Source organism: Galendromus occidentalis, unplaced genomic scaffold (assembly GCF_000255335.2).
Source record: "Galendromus occidentalis unplaced genomic scaffold, Mocc_1.1 scf7180000077471, whole genome shotgun sequence".
In the NCBI taxonomy this organism is placed as follows: domain Eukaryota; kingdom Metazoa; phylum Arthropoda; class Arachnida; order Mesostigmata; family Phytoseiidae; genus Galendromus; species Galendromus occidentalis.
The window spans coordinates 1,141,301-1,162,223 of NW_003805459.1; the positions used below are offsets into that span (position 1 = coordinate 1,141,301).

At 52.0% G+C, this 20,923-nt stretch overlaps 1 protein-coding gene and 1 non-coding gene across 2 annotated transcripts; both read left to right on the top strand.

Moving 5' to 3' along the window:
• The first annotated feature begins 9,798 nt into the window (after positions 1 to 9,798).
• TRNAQ-CUG (transfer RNA glutamine (anticodon CUG)) lies at positions 9,799 to 9,870 on the top strand. The gene has a single exon. It is a non-coding gene; the product is annotated as a tRNA-Gln (tRNA).
• Positions 9,871 to 17,146: 7,276 nt separating this feature from the next.
• LOC100900837 (proline-rich protein 36) lies at positions 17,147 to 18,634 on the top strand. Its single transcript, XM_003744615.1, has 3 exons — positions 17,147 to 17,319; positions 17,459 to 17,668; positions 17,843 to 18,634. The coding sequence occupies exons 1-3, from the start codon at positions 17,199 to 17,201 to the stop codon at positions 18,418 to 18,420; spliced, it is 909 nt and encodes a 302-aa protein (XP_003744663.1). The 5' UTR covers positions 17,147 to 17,198; the 3' UTR covers positions 18,421 to 18,634.
• The last annotated feature ends 2,289 nt before the right edge of the window (positions 18,635 to 20,923 follow it).

The following is a 20,923-nucleotide window of genomic DNA, read 5'->3' on the forward strand; positions in this document are numbered from 1 at the left end:
CCATCGGTCTAATCTGACCGAAACGAGGGAGAAAAGCGTCGCGCTTTCTTTCACCACGAGCGTGATGCCGACGACGACAACAACCTGACCGGGCAGAGTGTTGGAGCTGATCGCCGAGAATATACCGCAAAAAATGGCATATTTTGTAGAAGGAACAGGATTCCGACGACCCGGAGAGCTGAGCATCAATCTCGAACGACACCCCTCGCTCCGACCGCCCTCCATCTAGAATTTCTGCGATCACGGTGCGCTGATCTCTTTCTCCCTGTTCTAGTCACTCATCTGTGATCGGAGCGAATCTACACCTGAGGTCTCTCCGAGAATTATGTTGAGTTAATTTCTCGCCGCTCAGATCCGGTCCGTCATGAATCATTCCTTGGAATGGAGTCGGGCTCCTCGAGGCTGATTCGATTTTGAAGCGCAATCTTCGGGAAGGACGAACTCTTCTTATCCACCAGAGTACCTGCACGGAGACTGATTCCGAGCAAGGAAAATACCTCGAGATTTATGTGGGACTCTTTTCGCTCCGTGGCCTTTCTAATTTTCTAAATATCTCGTTCGTGGATCAGGGCTCCTGGCGAGAAGACTCTGGGCTTGTCGCGGTCATGCGTTTTACTTGACGTCGAAAAGTTCCATGTCAAGCGTTAGAAGCGTCCGGGCAGGCACGCAGACAAGCGAGCGAACAAGTGACCGCAAGCGACCACAACGAGCACGGGCTTCGTTGGCTCATCGGATGACGGCGAAAACGAAAACCAAGAAGGAGGGACCACGGAGAAAAGTAAAACCAGCCACGCTGCCTGTTAGTCAGCCAGCCAGCCAGCCAGCCGAACAGGCAGCCCGACAAGGGTCGGCCGAAGAGCCGCTCGCTCGCCTCTTCTCGAAGCATCTCCGGCTACTGGGTAGATGATTTCTGGATCCGGCTTCTGTTTGGCGATATCGTTTGGCTCCTGCAGCCGCCGCCGCTGCTGGTGTTGCTTCTGCTGTCGGTGAAAGGAACGCCAGATCACACAGAGGTCCAGGGTTGCTTCTGGAGGCGCTCGCCGACCAAACCCCAATGGAGCGTCGGCATCGGTAGCGTCAACAACAACATCGAAGACATCAGCCACCGGAGCGTAACGCGTCCAATCATATCTAGCTCCGGTATAAATTTTTCTCTCACATTGTCCGCCTTACCCATAGATCATCCGAATTGAGATGGATTTTCGAGCGAGGCTCGACAACCGATCGACAGAATTAGATCACAAGTGATGAATCCGATGATTCAATAAAGAGGAACACCAGAGCTTCGATTGTGGTATACCGAACTCTACCGAGGAGCGATTGGGAGGAGAGTTCATCCTCCCGCTCCTCATGATATTTTAGAGGAAGAAAAACGCGACGGCGGTGAAGTTTCCGTCAACCCGCTTTTCGGCAAATTAAAAGCCACCCCTCGCTGTGCTGGCTGAAGCGTCGAAAGCACAATGGTCCTTAACAGTCATTCATGCTCGGAGAGGACCGACAGATGCAATAAATCAGAAGAGCATGTTGTTAGGAACAATAAACTTTTGCTGATGTTCATGGGCCTGTCGATTCGGTCACCCAACCGAACAACCCGCGGAGCGGCCCGACGGCAAGTCCGTGCGTCGGTCGGTCTGTCAGTCAGTCAGTCAGTCTACCGAATTCGTCCAGGTATTCTGGGCGAATTTCTTCTTTCCTCATATCGCCGTCTCGGACAGACACGAACTGTCGAGTCCGAAAGTCTCAGAAAGTGCACGGCGAGCAATATTTCGTGGTCAAAAAGTTCGCACGGCCCCATCTTCAGTGAGATCAGTCGTCAGATAGAGTCAGATAGGGTAGGCAGGGCCCCCGGGGGTCTGTAATAACACCTGTATGTCCGAGTCACGGTTAGTGACTGTCCGCTCGCGGGTTCAGTGGATGGCTAACAGACCGTCCGGTGGTCGGTCGAAGCGCCGCCACCGTTGTCGCTCATCCAGAAAAAGCAATACGAGATTAATTCGGATAACATCAACGGTGAGCATGAAACGGATTAGCAGCGGTGACACATCAAGAACATCTTTTCCGTCGACGGCTGCCTTATCGAATGCACGCTGCTAACTCAAAATCCCGGGATCATCGCACATCGGGCGAGATGATTCCGATTTCATAATCTGCCAAGCCCCGAGTAAAGAATATTTGCGCATGAAAACTGCGAGACCTTCGCAGTCCGTCCGAACCCAGCGGAATTCCGTCTCTAGACTCGAAGCCTCGTTTATCGATGCATTTCCGGAACAAACGTAGCGGTAATGAATTGGGAGTCGCTGTCAAAGCGTGACGGCGACTCGATTCCCAGATGAGAAGTCGGAATACGAGAGGGTACGCTCGGCTGATCTCGAGCGGAAGTTTTTTCTTTCGGAGCGCGACAACGCACTGCGGTGTTCATTCCTAGTATCGATCTGGATTTTCCCGTCAAGACGGGACGAGATTATCCTTTTCCAGTCCAAACAGCCGAGTTTGTTCAGGGGGTAATTTTCTCGGAGAGGGGTTGCTGACTGGGGAAAGCGACCACGGGGAATTCGAGATTCTACCGGCGGTGGTGAAGTGAAGTCTCGTCACCACGAGAACCCTCGTAGCGAGTTCTGACTTAAACGAGCACTTTCCTTCCCCTTCCCGTGGCTAGCTCTCAATCGAGATAATGCTGAACAACTTTCGCTATAGCGAATTTTCACCGCATCGAACAGGTTCCGCCGGTTCCTTGCAACGAAATTTTACTGTATATTCGACCGTGACTTCTGTTCAGATGATGATAATGCCACTCTGCGAGAAACATTGGTTCCAGGATGGATATGAGAGAGGATCAAAAGCTCCTCGACACTCTTCATTCCCTTGAAGGTACTGAGTTTGAATGCCTCCGAATTCGCTTCGAGAATGACATCGCCAGCCCTGAACCTCTCGTTCTGCGCCAACTCCGTTTATTTGTTTTGACTCTCTCTCCCACTTGAAGGATGACCTCTTCTACCTTTGAGCCGAAGACCGGAGATGTACCGAAAATTGAAAGCTTGCCGATCCGAGACCATCCTCTGAACGCAACGACAGAAGAGAAGTTCGATTCTGTTTCTTCAACATTAGTAGGAAAATGTAGGGTCAGCACCGTCTCGCGGAAAACTTCAAGAAGACGAGGGAGCATTGCGGATTAGAGCGCCTTGTCGACGGTAGAGAAGCACCCAAGAATTGATAACTGCAGAAGCTGTATGAATTACCTTCTGGAGATGTGCTGCCGAGACAGCACAGTCGTTTGCGGCTACCTCACGCAGCTCGGAGACATTTCTTCGGATATCTAGAAAGTTTATTTTGCGCATCCAGGAGGTGGACATCGAGAAGCACCGTTAACAGCGGACGGGACACACGGAGTTTCACATCTAGAGCGTTCCACATTCCAACTATTGCACCGGTTTCCGCACCATTACGCACAGTTTGACGCTGCACTGAACAACAAAATCAAAACCAGCCACGGAATCACACAGATGCGGCCTCCGTCGAAGAATCAACATCACGTTCAACAGTCCACATGCTTCTTCCCGTCTCAACAGAAGAACAGGATACCCGCCCCAGTTTGAGAAAGAGAGAGCATCAGAGAATCAACCGCTTGGCGCTAGGAGGCGCTACAAGTTCAGAGCGCCGAAATTCGTTTCACCGGGCTCAGCCCGAGGGAGGGACTCCAGGAATGGAACTCGGGCAGAATCTGGGGAGCAGAAAGTCTCTTCCAAGTTCAGAAACGACCAAGACTGAAACTCGGGATGGGTCCAGCTCAGAAGCGTCAGAAGCTCCAAAAGGCAACGCTTCGCCACAGTTCCTTGCCGACGGCAGTGAACGGTAACCTTGCCCAAAATGAATAAATTGTCAGTAAGTTGATAATCTCACGATCAGCTGAATCTTACCTTGCGGGCGGAAGTGCGGGATCCACACATGGCGTCGATCTAGAGGATTCCGAGAGTTCTCTCGCAAACACTGAGTCATTCATACCTTTGATCTGGCTGGAACATCGATTCTTTTTGGATCGCAGAAAGCACAAGTCAATCGATGCCCAGGACAGCTCTCCCTCGACTTTCAGTGAAAACCTCTTTTCTGTCAATCTCTTGAAAATACTCAATCCAGTCACTCGTTTATTAAAGTCCAGCACAAGTTGCCGCATCTTCTTGTGGATGCGCGGTAAATCGAGAGCCGGGAGAGACGATGCTAGCGTAAGAAAATGCTTATTTATTTGATGTTCGACGCTCAATCAACTCTGAGAGCATTACCGAAGCTCCGCGGGGGGACAAACTCCATCGATCGAGTTCTGCAAGTCTTTGGGTGTTCCTCTGTGTTTGGTAGCTCCACGTTATTGCACAAGCGCTGCCTCCCTTCCTTCCAGTCATTTCAGTGGGTGGGAGTCCGGACTTTCCGCAGCAATTTCTTGTGTTTCATCCGACGATTCTGAAACCAGGTCTTCACCTGCAGACGGTGACAAACCATCGATTAGCCCTCGGCGTCGGGTGATCCTCTCTGGGGAAGCTCGATTCGGGTGGTGCACTGATGGGCTTACCTGAGTCTCAGAAAGATCTAGAGCACTCGCAAGCTCAAGACGTTCCGGTGTCGAGAGGTATCTCTGAGTGGCAAATTTAGCTTCCAATCCTTCCAGCTGGCGATCGGTAAAGACTGTCCGAGCCTTTCGTCCTCTACATCGTAACGAAGGAGAAGGCAGATCTCTATGTAGCATAGGCGAGTTTATCGTTTCCCCGCAGTAGGTGACTCCGATTCCTGCAGAGGGCAGGAGATTAACGGCTGGAGATCAGATGGAAAGTCGGGAACTCAATCAGAGCCCAATCATCCTCAGAGACTTCAGAGGGTAACTCTAGTCACGCCCATATGTCAGAGAACCGGGCTGCACGGAAACGGTTTGCGATCTCTATTCCTGAGCGATCTCGTCACGCTCAGGACGTTAGCTGAGCATTTTCCCCCTTTTTGTGGAGCAAGTTCGTCACAGACTTTGGATAAGAAGAAGGCGATGGAACGAAGCCTATCAGAAATTGATTCGGTATACTTTCGAGTCGATTGGCTTTCGTGCAATGACAAGGATTCGCCGGAGTGTGTGAAAAAGTCGATATTAATCTCTCTTCCGAGTCTTTTGTCCCCGACTTCTTGGCTCCATAACAATTTGAGCATTTCGAGACTAGCACCGTAATTCCACGTCAACAATGAGGATTTCTCCCACGGGGTCTGGGAGAAGTTCCCGCAACAGGAACGAGGGAACTCGACAATGGGAAAGGATGATGTCGATTTCCTCGATGAGGCTCGGACACGCCCTCAATCATTTATATGCCCCATCAGGGACGTTCCGTTCGTACAGAGCTGTCTGGCTACTCGAGATTAGTACACCTAATCCCAAAAGCCGCTCACCCCAGCGAGGACGTGATGGAGATGCGACCAGGGCGGAAAGAGAGACCAGCAACACTCATCACTGAATTCTTTCCGTGACTAGCCTCATTACCAACATCGAAAAGAAGGCATTCGCCGACCCCGTGACAACAGTGATCATATTTCCGATGTTTCTCATATCAGCTCACTCAGCAGCGGCGGCGCGAGCAATAGCAGCGGCCTCGTCGTCCAATTATTCTTCGCCCGATCTATTCATGGAGACTATGGACAACGTCAGCGGGTGGCCGACCAACCGGCCGCTCGTTCCATCGGTCGGTCGGTCGGTCGGTCGGCATGAACGACGACTACAGACTTCAGTCGGAAGGAGATAAGCCACGTAGCCCCGCCTTTCAGCGAAGGTGCCTCGGGGAAAATAGAGGCCTCTAATTGGCCTCTCCACGCAGTGGCGAAAGTGAGGGAGATGGCAAGAACAAGGGAGATCCGCAGCCAAAGGGTAAATAGACAAGCTCGTTCAAGACTCGAGCACTCGAAAGCTCCTAACAAGTTCCATCGTTTCCCCCTTGTCAGCAGTTTTCCCAAACTGGATTGAGCTGGTCGCAGACGGAATTCTTTCTAGGAAACCTGTCCTGGAGGTCTCCCTGTTGACGACGTTCCTATGAGAACCGCGTCACTCGCTCGGACGCCGAGAAACGAATCTTTCCCCGACGATCACGATCCTGAGTCACCACGAGATCATAAAGGCAGAGTTGGCCCAATCCGGAATTTTCCACGTGACCTTTTGAGGATTTTCTACAAGCTTGAAGCGCGGAACATGTTCCCCGATTCTAATTTCGGTGGCTTGGCGTCGAGCCTACGACTTAGTCTCTCGTGTCAGTCTGCGGGGAAATTTCGAATCTCTCAAGGTGATAGCTTCTCTTACGGTTTAACAATCGCGAGTCCTGGTCGCGTGGTTCCTGCTGGATCCGAGGAATTCCAGACCACCGCGATTCCGAGCAAATGCGCGATGCGGCGCAGAGATCGGCCTCGTGGTGTCTTTCCCCGCCAGATCCCGACATGGAGATTGAGGATACTTCCCTATCTCCACGGAATCCCACACATACGCAATCCCCAGAGTTAGGCGACGTCGAAATCGATGTATGCAGTCGGCGCCGAGCGGTCAAGGCGACGGACTAGGAATCTCTTTCGGTCTCCGCGCACAAGTTTTAATAATTCTGTCGACCGCGTTCGAGGTTCCGCATGTTTTCTTCTCTGGGAATTTCGGCTGTCGTAGCCAGGAATCAGGCTCGGGACATCACTTGAGCCCCCTTGTTTTCGAACTCTCAGCGTTCCAATCACGGTTTCATCCGCCAGTATTACAGTGTATTCGCTGAGTCTGTCCTCCGGTATACCGAAAGATTTCCGGTCGACAATATTGAACAAGGGTCCGTAGGGGATCGCCGAGCTCTCGGCAAGTTTCAAATTGAAGAATATCGGCCGATATTTGAGATCGATGGCCAGCGTTCTGATGTCTCTCTCGACCTAGTCCCGGAGAAACTCGTTCCCAACCTCTATTCGATAGAAAGATCCCTGCGAACGCGGTGCAAATTATTGAATCAGTCACATTCAAGAAGCTAAGGATCAAATTCAATTTTCAGCGTAGAAAAGTACTCGTTCAACGACTCGACTGTTTATTTGAGCCCGACGCAGGCGGACGAAAAGTCGAGCGAACGAGCCTAAACGATTCCAAAGCGAGACGACAAGTAAGTGTGCGGCGGGCAAGCCGAAGGGAGGCGGCCGAAGGGTCGGGAAGCTTCGCTCCTAATTCCTAGACAAGGACCAAATCAAGTCGCGTGTCTCTCTGCTAACAACCTCTCTCTTTGAGTAACTTTCCGCTTCATTAAAAACTGAATGGCTCTCTCAACGAGGACCGCCTCGGGGACCGGGGACTCTTGCAACCCGACACCCGCAGGTGCCAACAGTCTATGAAGCTAGATGACTGACTGCGAGAGTGAGTGAATCGAAGCCTGGGAAGCATCGGAGAGCATCCCAACGTCTTTGTTGGTCGGTTGGGCTCAAAGACGCAATCGACTCCTCTTGAGAATTGTTTTTGCCCCAATCGTTCGCCGCGCTTTACGGGACTGCTCTCTCTTGAGTCTGTTGTTGTCTGAGTCGATCACGTCGTCGGAAAAACGTCAATGTTTTCCGACCGGAGTGATTGCGGGGCCCGTTTCCGCTACATGCTCGAACACGCGATCGCTGGGAACACCAGCGGACAATTCCCCTAGAGGCGAGGAAAAATGTTGTCTTTTCTGTCAGCATCCCGGGATCAGGGTTTGAACGAGGTGCCATCACTGGAGGCATGGATTGCTCGCAGCCGTCACAAGGGATGCCAAAGTAATTGCGTGTTGAAGTCTGAGCCTTGGGCTGAGAGCTCGACGCCTCGGAGCCGATGTCTCCCCGCGCCCCGCGCAGATATGCCTCGAAACGTTCAAATGAAGGCGCCCGATACGTCGACGACGACCTCGATCGAAAGACGACCAACTTATCTTCAGAGTCCCGCGCAGAACTCAGGCGCGAGCCCGTGACCTCATTACAGCTTACTTAAATACTCGCGACCGAACGATACGAGAGAGACTCAGCCAGTCGAACACGTAGTGAAAGTAAGATGAAGACAGGGTCTCGGAGGAAGAGAGGCTCGAAGTCCTTTGAAGTTTCGGGCTCGTTTGGAAAGCTGTTTTCCCTCGGAGCTTGAGTCGATCGGAGTCGATTCCCAGTCGTTGTTTACGGAGAGGAATATTCTCCCGGGACAGTCAGAGTAGAAGCCAGTCGGAGGGGGCCTGTCGTCGAAAAACATCTCACCGGCAGGAAACACATTGATTGCGAAGCTTTCTAGCGCCAGCATCCACTGCTGTGAGTACCTCTCACTCGCCGATTATGTTCAACGGTGGGCTGTGGGCTGGTCGGAGTGAGCCCACCCAATGTTCTTGTGTTTCGACTGCGCTCCTGAGAGTCAGAGCAAATCCCAGATGATCCCAATCCTCTTATGTTCATTATCTCAACACAACGTGCCGTCGCTGCCGCCTTCAATTGCCTCAGTCTTAGTCTTTGAAGCTTCCCCGATATTTCCATGTGTTCCTCTCGATCTATCGTCACAGACTCGTTCCCGACCCTGGGCCTGCGATCAGCTAGCCTGATCCTTCTAAATAACGGCCAAGTGTCGAGTTACCTGTTAGTGCGAAGACAAATGGCGCAACTCCATTGCGACCCAATCGTTCTCCGATCCGACTCCATGGAGGGTCTTTGATGTTCAGAACAAATTATTAATTTCGACTGCTCTCCGGAAACGATGCCCTCAGTTCCAGGGCAGTAGTTTCTCAGGCATGAATAACAAGATGCCTCGCCTGGAGCGTCCAGAGTCGCTCTTCCCTAGCTCCGACCATTTTACCTCGCTGGTCTAAGCCCCGGATGGACTTCGTTTCTACCCCGTACCATACGCTGTCTCATTCGAGGGAGGCGAAAAAATGGGAAGTATCCGAAGATGAAGACGACACTCAGGGACGGAGCAAGCGAGGGGCTGAGATAGCTCACTGAGTGAATGTACAGCTGAATGACATTCTCGCAAAGTGACGAAATCGAATCATGGCGAACAATGAGAAATGGAAGCATATTGGTGAAGTCCTGTGCTGACTGACTCGCTCGCTCGCTGGCTCGCTCGCCCGCCCGCTCGTCTGCGAAGAGCTCTCTCAGCTCCATCGCGCAGCTAGCTGAAGAGTCTCCCACTTCGGACCGCCCACAGCAAAGAAGCAATTTTCGAGCCAATTTGTTCGAGTTGATGCCTTTACGTATAGGCATCCTCAGATAGCTTTTCCCAAGGATATTGTGTTTAAGAAACACGTGCTGAGAATAAAGCACTCCCGACAAGCTCAAAAAATATGAACCCATATGAGCTCGGGCAACCTGCAACACGAAGCATGTCTGCAAGGATATGGCGAGAATCATCCACTCCCCGCGTGGGGCAGCTGTCCAGTTACCTTGCCCTACGGGTACGAATACTTCATTCCGGAAGAAATTGAAAAGAGGACTAAAGCTTCTTTCAAAAAAGCTCCGTTGGAATGGAAAGCGTTTCCCTGGATACTTGGTGCCATCTGTTTATTCGATAGGCTCCTCTGACGGTGATCGGAGAAGGCGCTGAGCGAGCACCTTTCCTCGTCACTGATAGCGGCATATCAGTCGCCCCGTAGTTGCCGACAGACCTCGATAATTCGGGCGCGTGATGATCGAGAGTTCCTGATAGAACTAGACGTTCATTCATTAGCGCAGCCCAAGCTTCTTTCACGCAGATTGCTCCTAGAAGGTCGACCGACGGAATGAATAGGCTCGGATTGATTGTTTCATCAAGTTTGTTCTCGCCATCGGGAACGCATAAGTGGTTCCATGGTGTACTGGTTAGCACTCTGGACTCTGAATCCAGCGATCCGAGTTCAAATCTCGGTGGAACCTTCTTTTAACTGTGGCTACGCTGAATGGAGAACGTTCGCCGTGCAATATACCCCCATCGGGTTCCTGAATGCTTGGGATAACTCCCATGATTCCGCAGTAGCACCGCGCTCAGCTCGATTCTCGGAGCTCGTAGCAGGAGAATCGGAGTCTCTATCACCGAATTCTGATTTCTACATCGACCTCCTTAGCAGTCAATCAGCTGGAGGTAGATTGTGCATTCAACCCCGAAAAATGGAACCGGTAGAGAGCGGCAAGATTTCCCCTACGGAATCGCAAATTTCGCATCCTCGGTCTTTCCGGAGCGTAAAAGCATGCATCCCGAAATTTGTCATCGCTCGAGGGAGCTGAGGCCCACGGAATTGATGAACCAGACTGCCCTCCTGAGCCTCTCGTACTTAAAGTCTCGAAACTCTCCTGCTCGCGTTTCTCTCGGTCTGCCGAAGCGATGCGATGGCCCGCCGATCGTTGGAAATCGGGGAAAGAGAGGACTTCCAACCTCTCTTCAGTTCCGCCCACTACATGGCTGCTTAGTGGGCAGCGCTCTCGCCCTTTATTCGTAGAGTAAATTTTTGAGGGTAGGATTCGAATGCTGATGATTCAAATGAGGTTGCCTCGCCCGCCGTCGAGATGCATGAAGAATGTCATGATAGAGATCCACGGCAACCTCGCTCATTTCGGATGAGCAGGCCGGTGGAGCCGAGGGAGCTCACTAGGGAGTATCCTTCCCAAAAAGTATGGAACCTGCTCATCATGATGGTCAATTATCGTAATCGACAGATGAGCCTGAGGTGAGAGCGGTCCGCATTGCGTATAGCTCTCATTTCTTCAGCTCGCATTGACGGTGTGTCTTGCGTCGGGTCGCACCCGGCTCCTCACCATCTCTACTTCCCGAGAGTGCTCTTTTCGTCCTTTCTATTTTTTTGTTGAAGGCCGGCGTAGTTCACCCGGTTCGTGGCCTGTCGAATCGCGGCCTTTTCTGAACGCTCGAACCTCTTGGGAAGCACTAGGGCTGTGATGAATTCTGATTTTGACTGTGATACAGGAATCGCTCTCCTCGCTGCACTGTCTAATGTTAGGAGCGCCACCAAAATTATCTTGGAAGCTAGCCCGATGCTCGATTCCGCTATTACTCTGAGCTCGGTTGTGAAAGTTGTGTATACGGGACGGAGTTCGGCGGCAGCAAACAAGAATCATGGTCAGAGGCGACCGTCGGGAGGCACGGGGGCTCGAATTGCTTCCCCCTCCCTAAAAAAACGATATGTGCGGCTCAGATCATGGCACATAAGGCAAGCTTTCCTCCGCAGAGCAGTTGTTTCCATCACAGAACTAATTGAATACTGCGTTCTGGAAAATCGAATGGGTCACGAAGATTTGAGATCCTCCCCGATACCACGATATGCTTCCCGGTACGAGTCGTACATTCCCACTCGATGTCCATGCGGTGAGTCCAATCGACAACTCAGTGTCAGAGCCTTTCTGCTCGCCGGTGCTCAATTATACATGTCTGCTCACGATTCCGATCCCAGGCAAGCCCGAAAGACCGGGCCAGTGATCGCCTTGATTATTGTGTGTGAAGGACGACCGAGAGGGGAAAAAAGAGAACAGAAAAGCCTGTATCACTCCCGAAGTCTTGGACAAGCTTGTTTTTGCCGATATGAAGAGGGTCAATCTAGAAGACCCCTGTAGAGAAACACAGTTTTCGGAGCGAGTTACGATTAGATGAATGAGAGCAATGTCCACCCGTTTGTCGGTGATGTATAACCAGCGCTTGCATTCCTTTTTTTCCAGGAGAACTTTGGATGCGGAGCCGAATACCAGGCATCAATAGCAGCTCTCAAAAGATCAGAGGATCTAACTGTAGCGGTCGGAGTTTCACAATAGTTGACGGACATCATCCAAAAAGGGAGTCTGACCTCAACACTTTAGCATTCTAATGCTTCGAAAGAGAATCGAGTGCTCCATGAAAGAGGGTGCAACTGCTCTCCTCACGGCACGACCGGGACATTTCAGTGGAATCGGAAACACTGGATCCCGCGATCAGAGCGGTTCGAAATTCCTTCGGTGAGCGACGCGGCATGGAGCTCGACCAAAGAGCCCAGTTCTGGATGACTGAGTCCCGGAAGATAGCATGCAATCAACGGGCGATGGGCTTGGGACCTCATCAAGAGGTCAAGCAGGACTCAAGACCTTCACAGCGTCGCAATTGACTTGGGAATCAGATTCCGACTACGATTCTGTGCGCAGCAGAGGGGAATACATACGTCTCAGAATGCGCCAATCGATTCCGGGGGTGGTTCTGATTATCGGAGGAGCTTCTGCTCATGCTCCCTTTCTCTCCGCGGCAGAGGATTCCGACAATGATCGATGGCGGGCGGTGTACCGCGGAAACTCTCGAGGAAATGACCTCGCGAATTCCGTTCGGACCCGCAGCATCATTTTCACAGACTCATCCATGGCTGACTAGAATCAAGAGTTCTATCGATGTGGTTTCCACCTGGAGCTCCACGATTCCACACGACAGCCTCGAACAGGTTATCCCATCACAGGATATCATTCCACTCGTGCCCCACCACAGGCTCTCACGCCGTAATATGAACTCGAGACTTTCCGCGCCACAGGGAAATATCGTCGAGTCAGACTGCTCATCGAAGTGTCTCGATTTTGGGATTGAAGGCATTTCATCATATTCGAATGCTGATTCCGCCGTGGGAAATCCCGCGGAGGAACCTCGGCTCTGTGTCCTCGACGGATATTCGCTTTCAGCCTAATGATACATGGGAACATTCTTCTGATCTTTCGGATTATCCTGATGCACCGACTCACCGGGCGAATTGAGTTGAGGCGGAGAGTTGGACATCGATTTGGGAATCCTTAACCAGTCCGGGTAGAAAATCCCCGGACGGAAGTCGACGTAGTGGAAGGGTACGTCACTGAATTGTCGCTCTCCTAGGATATCTTCTATCATGAACGACGTTTTCGGCGGCTCTTCACTCCGAGCAGGAACCTCTTGGGGACTGTCACTCCGATCCGTCCGTAGATCCATGGCGGGAGTCCGTATGTTTGCTGGGGCCTCTGAGCTCTAAGAGATCATCCTCGACAGTTTCAGGAGTCGGCCGTGGGCGGAGTCAGGACGACAGATGCGCCCGCCTTCGAGGAGGAGTCTATGACCGGTAATGGCTTGACATGATTCGATTTGCTGCCGATGCCATAAGACGGGTAATTGGTGAGCCTTGTTAGGGGCTATATCTCGCTTTCAACAGTAACTGCAGTAGCAGCAACTTGGGGTAAGTACTTCCACTAAAATGAGTCAACTGCGACTAAGAGGTATGCCAACGGCAATCTCTCGCCATTCTGCTGAAAGGACCGCGCGTATCTTCCCCGAAGCCGAGCTCTCAGGAAGACGCGCTCTGAGTTCGTGCCGTTCTAGAGCGGTTGACGTATCACGTTTTCGTGCCGACTACAAGAGATGCATTCTCCCCATATCGTCAGGGCCGGAGCTTCCCGGAACAATATTTGGAGCAACGCGGTCCAGAGTCGTGGCGCGATGAGAAACCAAGAAGCTCTTGATTCCAGTGAACCGATCAAGCAAGACGGTTCTAATTGCTGAAGCTTAGGGCGACGTCGGACAGAATATTTTGCAATGGAATTCCGACGGTGCGCAATCGAAGAATATCGGGAATTTAACCGGCGAACACTTGACCATGGACTGCTTTTCGCTTGATCAGTTTTCGCACTCGCCTTAAGTGTCGGATATATTGGCTTCCAGATTGAGGAGTATCAATCATGATTATGTCTACGCTACGCGGCTGTCTGGTAATTTTTTGCTTTGGGAACGTTCAGCTCTATGTTGCGGAGCTCATCGCAAGCTAGGAGATTTTCAATATATCTTTTCTTTTCTCAAGTTTATCCGTTTCCAGATCGCACTCTGCTTCATCTCGCTTTCACGCTGCCGCACGGTATTCCAGCCGGTCTCCGTCGAATTCGCAGACCATCACAGTCACGAAGTTGGTTGGGTTTCTGAACCGAAATAGCCTCTCTGGATGGATGCGAATCCCTCCCAGAGAAATGGATCTCTCATTTTATTCGAACTGTAAAATCAATCGATTCCCCATCATTCCATATCCTTAGGGCTTGCACAAACATCATCTACCGGACAGAATCGTTGCGATTCCGATTAGTTCCTCGTACAATCGGAAGAGGAATCCCGTAGCTCCGTCCGACATCAGACACGTATCCCCGGCGGCGATGCGTCACTTTTCACCGAGTGGTTTGCTCCCGATCGCTCCGTTCCCTGTGACTGAAGTTCATCGTCGCGTAGTTCACGTTCAGCCCAGCCATGCGATGTTACGTCAGCAAATACATCACCACAATCCAAACGATGAGCACGGATTGCTCAGGAGGAGGAGAAGGGCCCTCGATCATCTCTTGGAAAGGTGAATACCGGGGAGCAGATGAAAGTAAGTCAATCAGTGGATGTACTCATCGGGACATTCTGACTTTTAAATTTCCGCCTAGGAATCAACTACAAGATGGAGATTTGGACAGTGCGGATGAGAGCGCTATCAAAAGGAGTCGCTCGGGACGATCCGAATCTGGAGCGCTCACACAGGGAGAAAGACTCGAATTAGCAGTACGGACGCAGCCGAGAGCGCTCGACTCTGATCCCTGAAAAATAAACAATAAGACATCTACGCAGTCCTTTAATGATGTTGTTGTCTCGCTCCACTACATCTTTCGAGCCGCTCCGTAAGACCGAGAAGGATTCGACTGATATCATTACGCGGCCCAGTCGAGGAGTTCGAGGACTGCTGCCACGCAATTAATTGCGCAGCATGAGAGGCTAGTGGCGATTTTGTGGCAAGTATTGATGGTGATTCATGATATGCTCTCTCCAGAGAAGGTAGCAGCACCTTGTCTAGCTATGGCGTTCCCCGAGCGGAACCTGATACTCCAGACTCCCCTAGTGTAGATAGAGCTACATAGACTGGGACCCCCCCCCCCCGACGGGGCGGCATCGAATACTTCGCGGAGTTTTGAGATCCTCGTCGTGGAGATCACCTGATCGACATAGGACAGAAAGTTCTCATCCGGAATTCCCCGGCGTGGCCGTCGCCACTTATTCACCTTGAACACTGACATCCATCGTCGGGAACCCCGTTATTCTCGTCCCGTTTGGAATAAGCAGTACTCGATCTTGCGTTAGGGCTCTTCAGACGCCGTTCCGCCTCGGAAGTCCAGAGCCCCACCCGGTAGCAAAATCGCAGAGTGACAGTTTTTTTTCGCGCGCTCGGCGCAAGGTCTGTCATTAAGGAATTTCAGGAGTGCTCCTCTGGTCGACCGTGTCCATGCGGAGGTATCTCCCAGCTCTCAGTCAGAGGTCCGATAGGCTACTTGTGATTTATGAATTGGACGTGTTAGCTAGGGCCTGAGTCCATTCCAGGAAGGAGGGACCCGCGGAACTCAAGGCTGAGAGGAATCAGAGTTGACGTTGACGTAGCAATAGGATTCAGATGCTTCCGGAGCTGACGTTTCAGGAAGACTTGGAAGGTCGGGAATGCTGACACGCAATGCGAGAGCTCAGAAGTTCTGACGGAAAACTTCAAGGTGCGGGACGAGAAACATCGATTCTTCAGGGATCCGAGTGAATTCGATTCCCATCCAAGAGCTTCGAAAGCGTCGGGTTTCGGGAATGGGAACTTCGGACCTGGCCGAAGGTTCGTTCCATTGAATTTCGAAAAAAAACATGTCTTTCGCTTCTCAGAGGCTCTCGGAGAGAATTCGCGACGCTGGCGTCTCGAGATACTAATCTCGTACCGAATTCCGCAGTGAGAATCGCCGACTTCCAGTAACAACAAGCTAAAGCTCCCTCGGGCCTGACGGCTGAGCTCCAAAAGAGGCCCGATTGCGCGAAGTGATCCCAAGAAGGTCAATAATGCTGTAAGCACTGTATTCTCTCTGCAGATGCTACGGGAAGGTTAACGATTCACGCGAAGATCATTGTGTTCTATCGTTCAGTCTCTCAACTCCCGTGTCAGCTCCCCCAACGGGGGGTGGGGGGGGGGGGCGGACTACCTTCTAGCGCGGGGAAAACTTTCGACATACGCTGTATTTTGTACCTGGCGACGAATGCAGAACTGAGCTCAACTCCTCCGAATTATTATAGCTCACGCTCAAATTTACGCGGCGGTTCCTCCACTATCCATAGCGCGGTATACTAATGAATGAAGGCATGTCTATTTTCGATTGTTCGCCGCGACGGCGGAGTCGAGGGAATCCTCTCGTATTAGTAGGGAGAGGGAAGTCCGTGAGAGCTGTTGAATCGTGCTCCATGTGTACATCATGCTCGGACCGACGCGGAATGAGGGATTAGCCTTCCCCGATCTTGTAATAAATCCATCTCGTCCCGTTCCGAGCTGCTACTCCGGGTGCGGATGTTTTCGGCCTTTCCGCCCTCCGGACGAAATCCAAGAACCTTGTTTCCGGATCGGCTTTATCGAAGGCGAACAAGCAGAGCGATATGAAAAAAATTCTCAGCAGTATGTGGGTGAGGACATATCTGGAAGATGTGTAGCGGAACGTGAATATCGATGCGATTGTCAGTGTCGGACAAGATCGCCTCGTCAAGGGAACTCTCCCTCTAATTCCGTTCCCAAGCGGATCGCTCGGGGAAATACTAGCCGTATCCACACACCTCCTCATATAGGCACGGGCGGCATCCGCTTCCTCAGTCAAGAGTTCTTGATTGAATCCGCCAGATGGCTCCGTGGATGTCGAATTCTGTTGAGCATTGCCCTGAGAAGGGGCTGAGTTCCCCCTCGCTGTCGATGGCTTGACATTCGACGATTTACGATTCACAACACCTGCGAGGTAATTCGTCCGCGGAAAGCGATTATCACTCCATAAGCTTCAACCTATCCGCACATGAGTTTCAGCAGGAATTTCTCTCGACACTTCGGATACCTGGCGTAGTAGTGGAACTCAGATATGTCTCGTCCAGCATACTTCGTCGTTTCGAAGACTTCGAGGAGCTCTGCTCATCAATCTTCCGCGGAGGAATCAAGAGGGAGCGGCTGGTTGAAACCAGAGGTTCCGGAGCGGATAGGGATAATCAGGGATCCGACGAATACGGGAGTGTATGCTACAGACTTCCCGCCCGAATTGCGTCCACCCTTCTATTCACGGTTTGCCCGGGACCTTTGGAGGAACGTGCTTCTCTGTCGCGACGTGCATCTGACGCTCAAGTATCTCGCGACATGCCTCGCAAGCGACCAGTCAGAAGCCGGAAGACGCTCGCGAAGGTCGTACGCTGTGGAGAAGTCACGCGTACCATGGATTCCATCAAAATCTTGTGTTTTTTGTGTCTCCTTTCCGTGGCGACAGCTGCACCGATGCTCGGATCGGTGATCACGCGGGATTCACACTCGGACGTCGACAATCGAGCAGGGACGGGTGAGATACTCTGTTTGATGTATCCGATCGGATTTTCCGACCATTTCTCACGAGCTGGAGCATGACTGCCCGGATTGCCAAAATGTTCGGAGTTACCTCGGAATAATCGACGGAAAAACCCACCAAAATCTAATTTCAGGAGATGCGGCTCCCGCTCCACCGGTTCACCACGTTGAGAAACGGTCAGCGGTCGTCATCCACAAGGAGATTGAGATTGCAGAACCCCACCCGGGTATTCTTAAGCGGACTGGTGAAGTTTTGCGCATGGCCACTTTGCTGCCTGCGAAAAAACTGCAACTGGTCCGAATGATCGTGGTACCACTCGTCGACCAAACCCTCGCGCTACCCGGTGCGTCTTCATCGAAATAAAAAGAGACGAGACATATTCAGGGATTTCTTTTTCAGTGATACTCTCGAATCCGACCTGTCGGTGGGACGGGTGTGCGCGGGGCGCAGCGGAACGCCACATAGCGTTCCTCGCTTTTCTATCGAGCTTGTGCTGACTCTTCGAATCCCATTTCAGTCAACCTGCTCGAAGGAGTCGCGAACCCCAATCTGAATCTATCTGCAGTAGAAGGCCAAGCGTCCGCGGTTATGCACAAAACGATCGTCTCACCGATTGGGGCAGTGCTCAAATTCGGCGGGCACAAATCACATGCTCTGGGGCTTCATCTGAAGCATCACCTCGGGAAGTTGGGAGGCCTGCTCGCAAGCCCTTTCTACAAGAAGAAGGAAGTCATCGTGGGACCGGACGGTATGACGAAAACCCTGGATATCAAAACGCCGCTCAAAACAGCGAGCCTCGAGCTCAAAATCTCTGCCAATCCGCTTCTCACGACCACGCCAGCTCCGATCCTTGCGGAAACCACAACCCCAGCTGCAGTCGAGGGCCTGGAGTCCGCAGGCGCTGACGATCTCCTGACCACTGCAGCTCCACTTCCACCACCAGCGATAACTGACCCCCCTATCCTGGAGCCTCTGACGACCGAACCTCCAATAATCACTACTCCTCCACCCCCTCCGCCTCCTCCCCCCGCGAGCCTCGCTGTAGCAGGGCCCCCGATCTGCGCATTCGTTGAGCCTGAAGTAGTTCCTGCTTGAATGTGTGGGCCCAACGGGCTGATATTGGAAACCTCATGAGTCTAAACACTCGCATGATTTTAATAGTTGCATGAATAACCTGCATTATACGGAAGTGAGAAAAGTTGTGAAGCTTCCATGAACTGTTGACAGTCACTGAATTGTGCATTTCTTAATGACAGCAAGTCTGCGACAATAAATAATCAATTTATTCTTGTGTGAATATCCCAAGAAACCTCTCGAGCATTCTCACAGTCGACTTTCATGACGATAGATATTTCAAGCGAGACGAGAGATTTCTTCCGGGAACGAATCCTGAGAAGAATATCCAATCTCATTCACAACAGTCTCAATAGAGTTCGCAGATTCAGACGCGAAGTCGGCGCACCGCAGCAGCCCGAGAGTCCGAGGGGCCGATCGTGCATGGAGTTACCAAACTCTTGACAACCTCGTCCCAGCAGATGGTCAGGCTGATTGAGACTACTCTTGCTCTCAAAATGCTGCTAGCTGTTGCGAGATGGGAGCCCCCCAGATTCTCAGGATCGGACCAGGCTCATCTTGGCAGCTTATAATGACATTCATCACAAAAGACAACCATCCATATTCCGAAGTTCAACCAAGCTGTCTGAAGGCTGTGCTTCTCGATCCGTACGTGCATCTCCCAGCGAGACGACGTCCCGGATATCTAGCGACATGATTCGACAGCGACAAGTCGGGAATCGAACGTAGCTCAGCTGGAGCGAGCGCTCTCCATGTATTTGTGGTTAATATGGATTTCATCAAAATTTTGAGCTTTTTGTGTCTCTATTCCTTGGCATTGAGTGCTCCGATGTATCGTTCCGCGAACGCTCGGGCATATTATCTACAGGCTGCCAACAATCGAGCACCAATGAGTAAGATCACGATTATCAATTGTTTCGCTCAACCCAGGATCGTTCCGACCGGATGGTCAGATTACGAGACTCTTCGGAACGAAACATCACAGGAAATTGATTCCAGGGACAGCGGCGACGGTTCGTACAGAACCTCGCCCCAACGCTGCGCAGCAGAGCGGTGAAATTTTACGAATGGCTACTCTCTTGCCGGCGAGGAAGCTGCAACTAGTGCGGACGATCTTGGTACCGCTCGTGAACCAGACCCTGACGCTTCCCGGTTTGTTTCTACCACTGAGAGAATATTCTTTCCAAGTGTTGGTCCCGAAGCTCGCGGAGCGTCCCCGATTCATTGATAATTGATGACCGCTGAACATTCATTGCAGCCAATCTGCTTGAGGGAGCCGCAAATCACCTGATTTCACTCGGAGGACCAGCGACCGGAGTGGCGCACAGACGGATTTTCCCACCTGTAGGGTCTATTTTCAAAATCGGCAGACAGAAGACGCGTGATTTCAAGGCTTATCTGAAGCAACACTTTGTGAATTCCTTTATCAGCCGTGTCGTCAAAGACTCGCAAGTCCATTCGGGACAAGACGCTGCGGCGCAGAGTCCGCCCACCGGAGAGCCAACCAAGACACTAAGCATCAAGGTTGAGCTCGCGTCCACGAACATCCGTGGAATGAAGCAAGCACCGATCACGAACGGGAACACCATCACTGGAACTCGTACTTCGGCGAGCCTGGCGGCCGGGGCTTCCAAAAAAGGAAGCCAGATTCGCTTGGGGACTGACATCTCCCTCCGCCGAAGGCCGACGACTCAGACTCCTGTTCCGGCAAGCCCAACGACTGAATACCCTCTTCCAGTGAGGAATTCGGTTCAGATTCTTCCCCCGCTAAGCACAACCACTGAGAGTCCTTCTGCGGCGGACGTTATGACTGGAAGACCGCTCCCGGCGAGCCAGGTAGCTCCGGCTTCTTCTGCGGCGAGCGGCTCAACGACTGGAATCCCGCTTCGGGCGAGCCCGGTTGCTGGAAGTCCGCTCCTGGAGCATCCAATAATCGAAGCTCCTATTCCTGCGAGTACAATGCCCGGGAAGCCTATACGGACGAGCTCAATCGCCGTAATTCCCCCTCAGACCAGCTCAATCACTGAGACTCCCCTTCCGGCCATCCCCGTAGTAGGAGCTCCTCTTCTGACGAGCCCAACGACTGAGAATCCTCCTCCGGAGAACCCGTCGACAAAGATTCCTCTCCCGGCTAGCCCGATCGCTGCAGCGATTCTCAAGTGTCCAAGGATCGAGTCTCCCATACCCACGAGCTCAATCACTGAAGCACCTCTTCGAGCGAGTGAAATCACTGACATAATTCCTCGTCCAAACTCGATAACCGAAGTTCCCCCCCGGGCAGACCTAACGGCTGAAATCCCTCTTCCGGCGAGTCCGACTGTTGCCGAGGTTCCTCTTCGGACGAGCCCAATCGTAGCAGTTCCAAGCCTGGAATGTCCACCAGTGGGAGCTCCGATTCCCGTGACTTCGGTTGCTGAAGCTCTTCTCCCGGCGAGCACGACGACGGAAATTCCTCTTACGGCAAACCCAACGACAGAAATCCGTCTCCCGGCGAGCCCGGTCGTAGCAGCTCCACTCCTGGAAT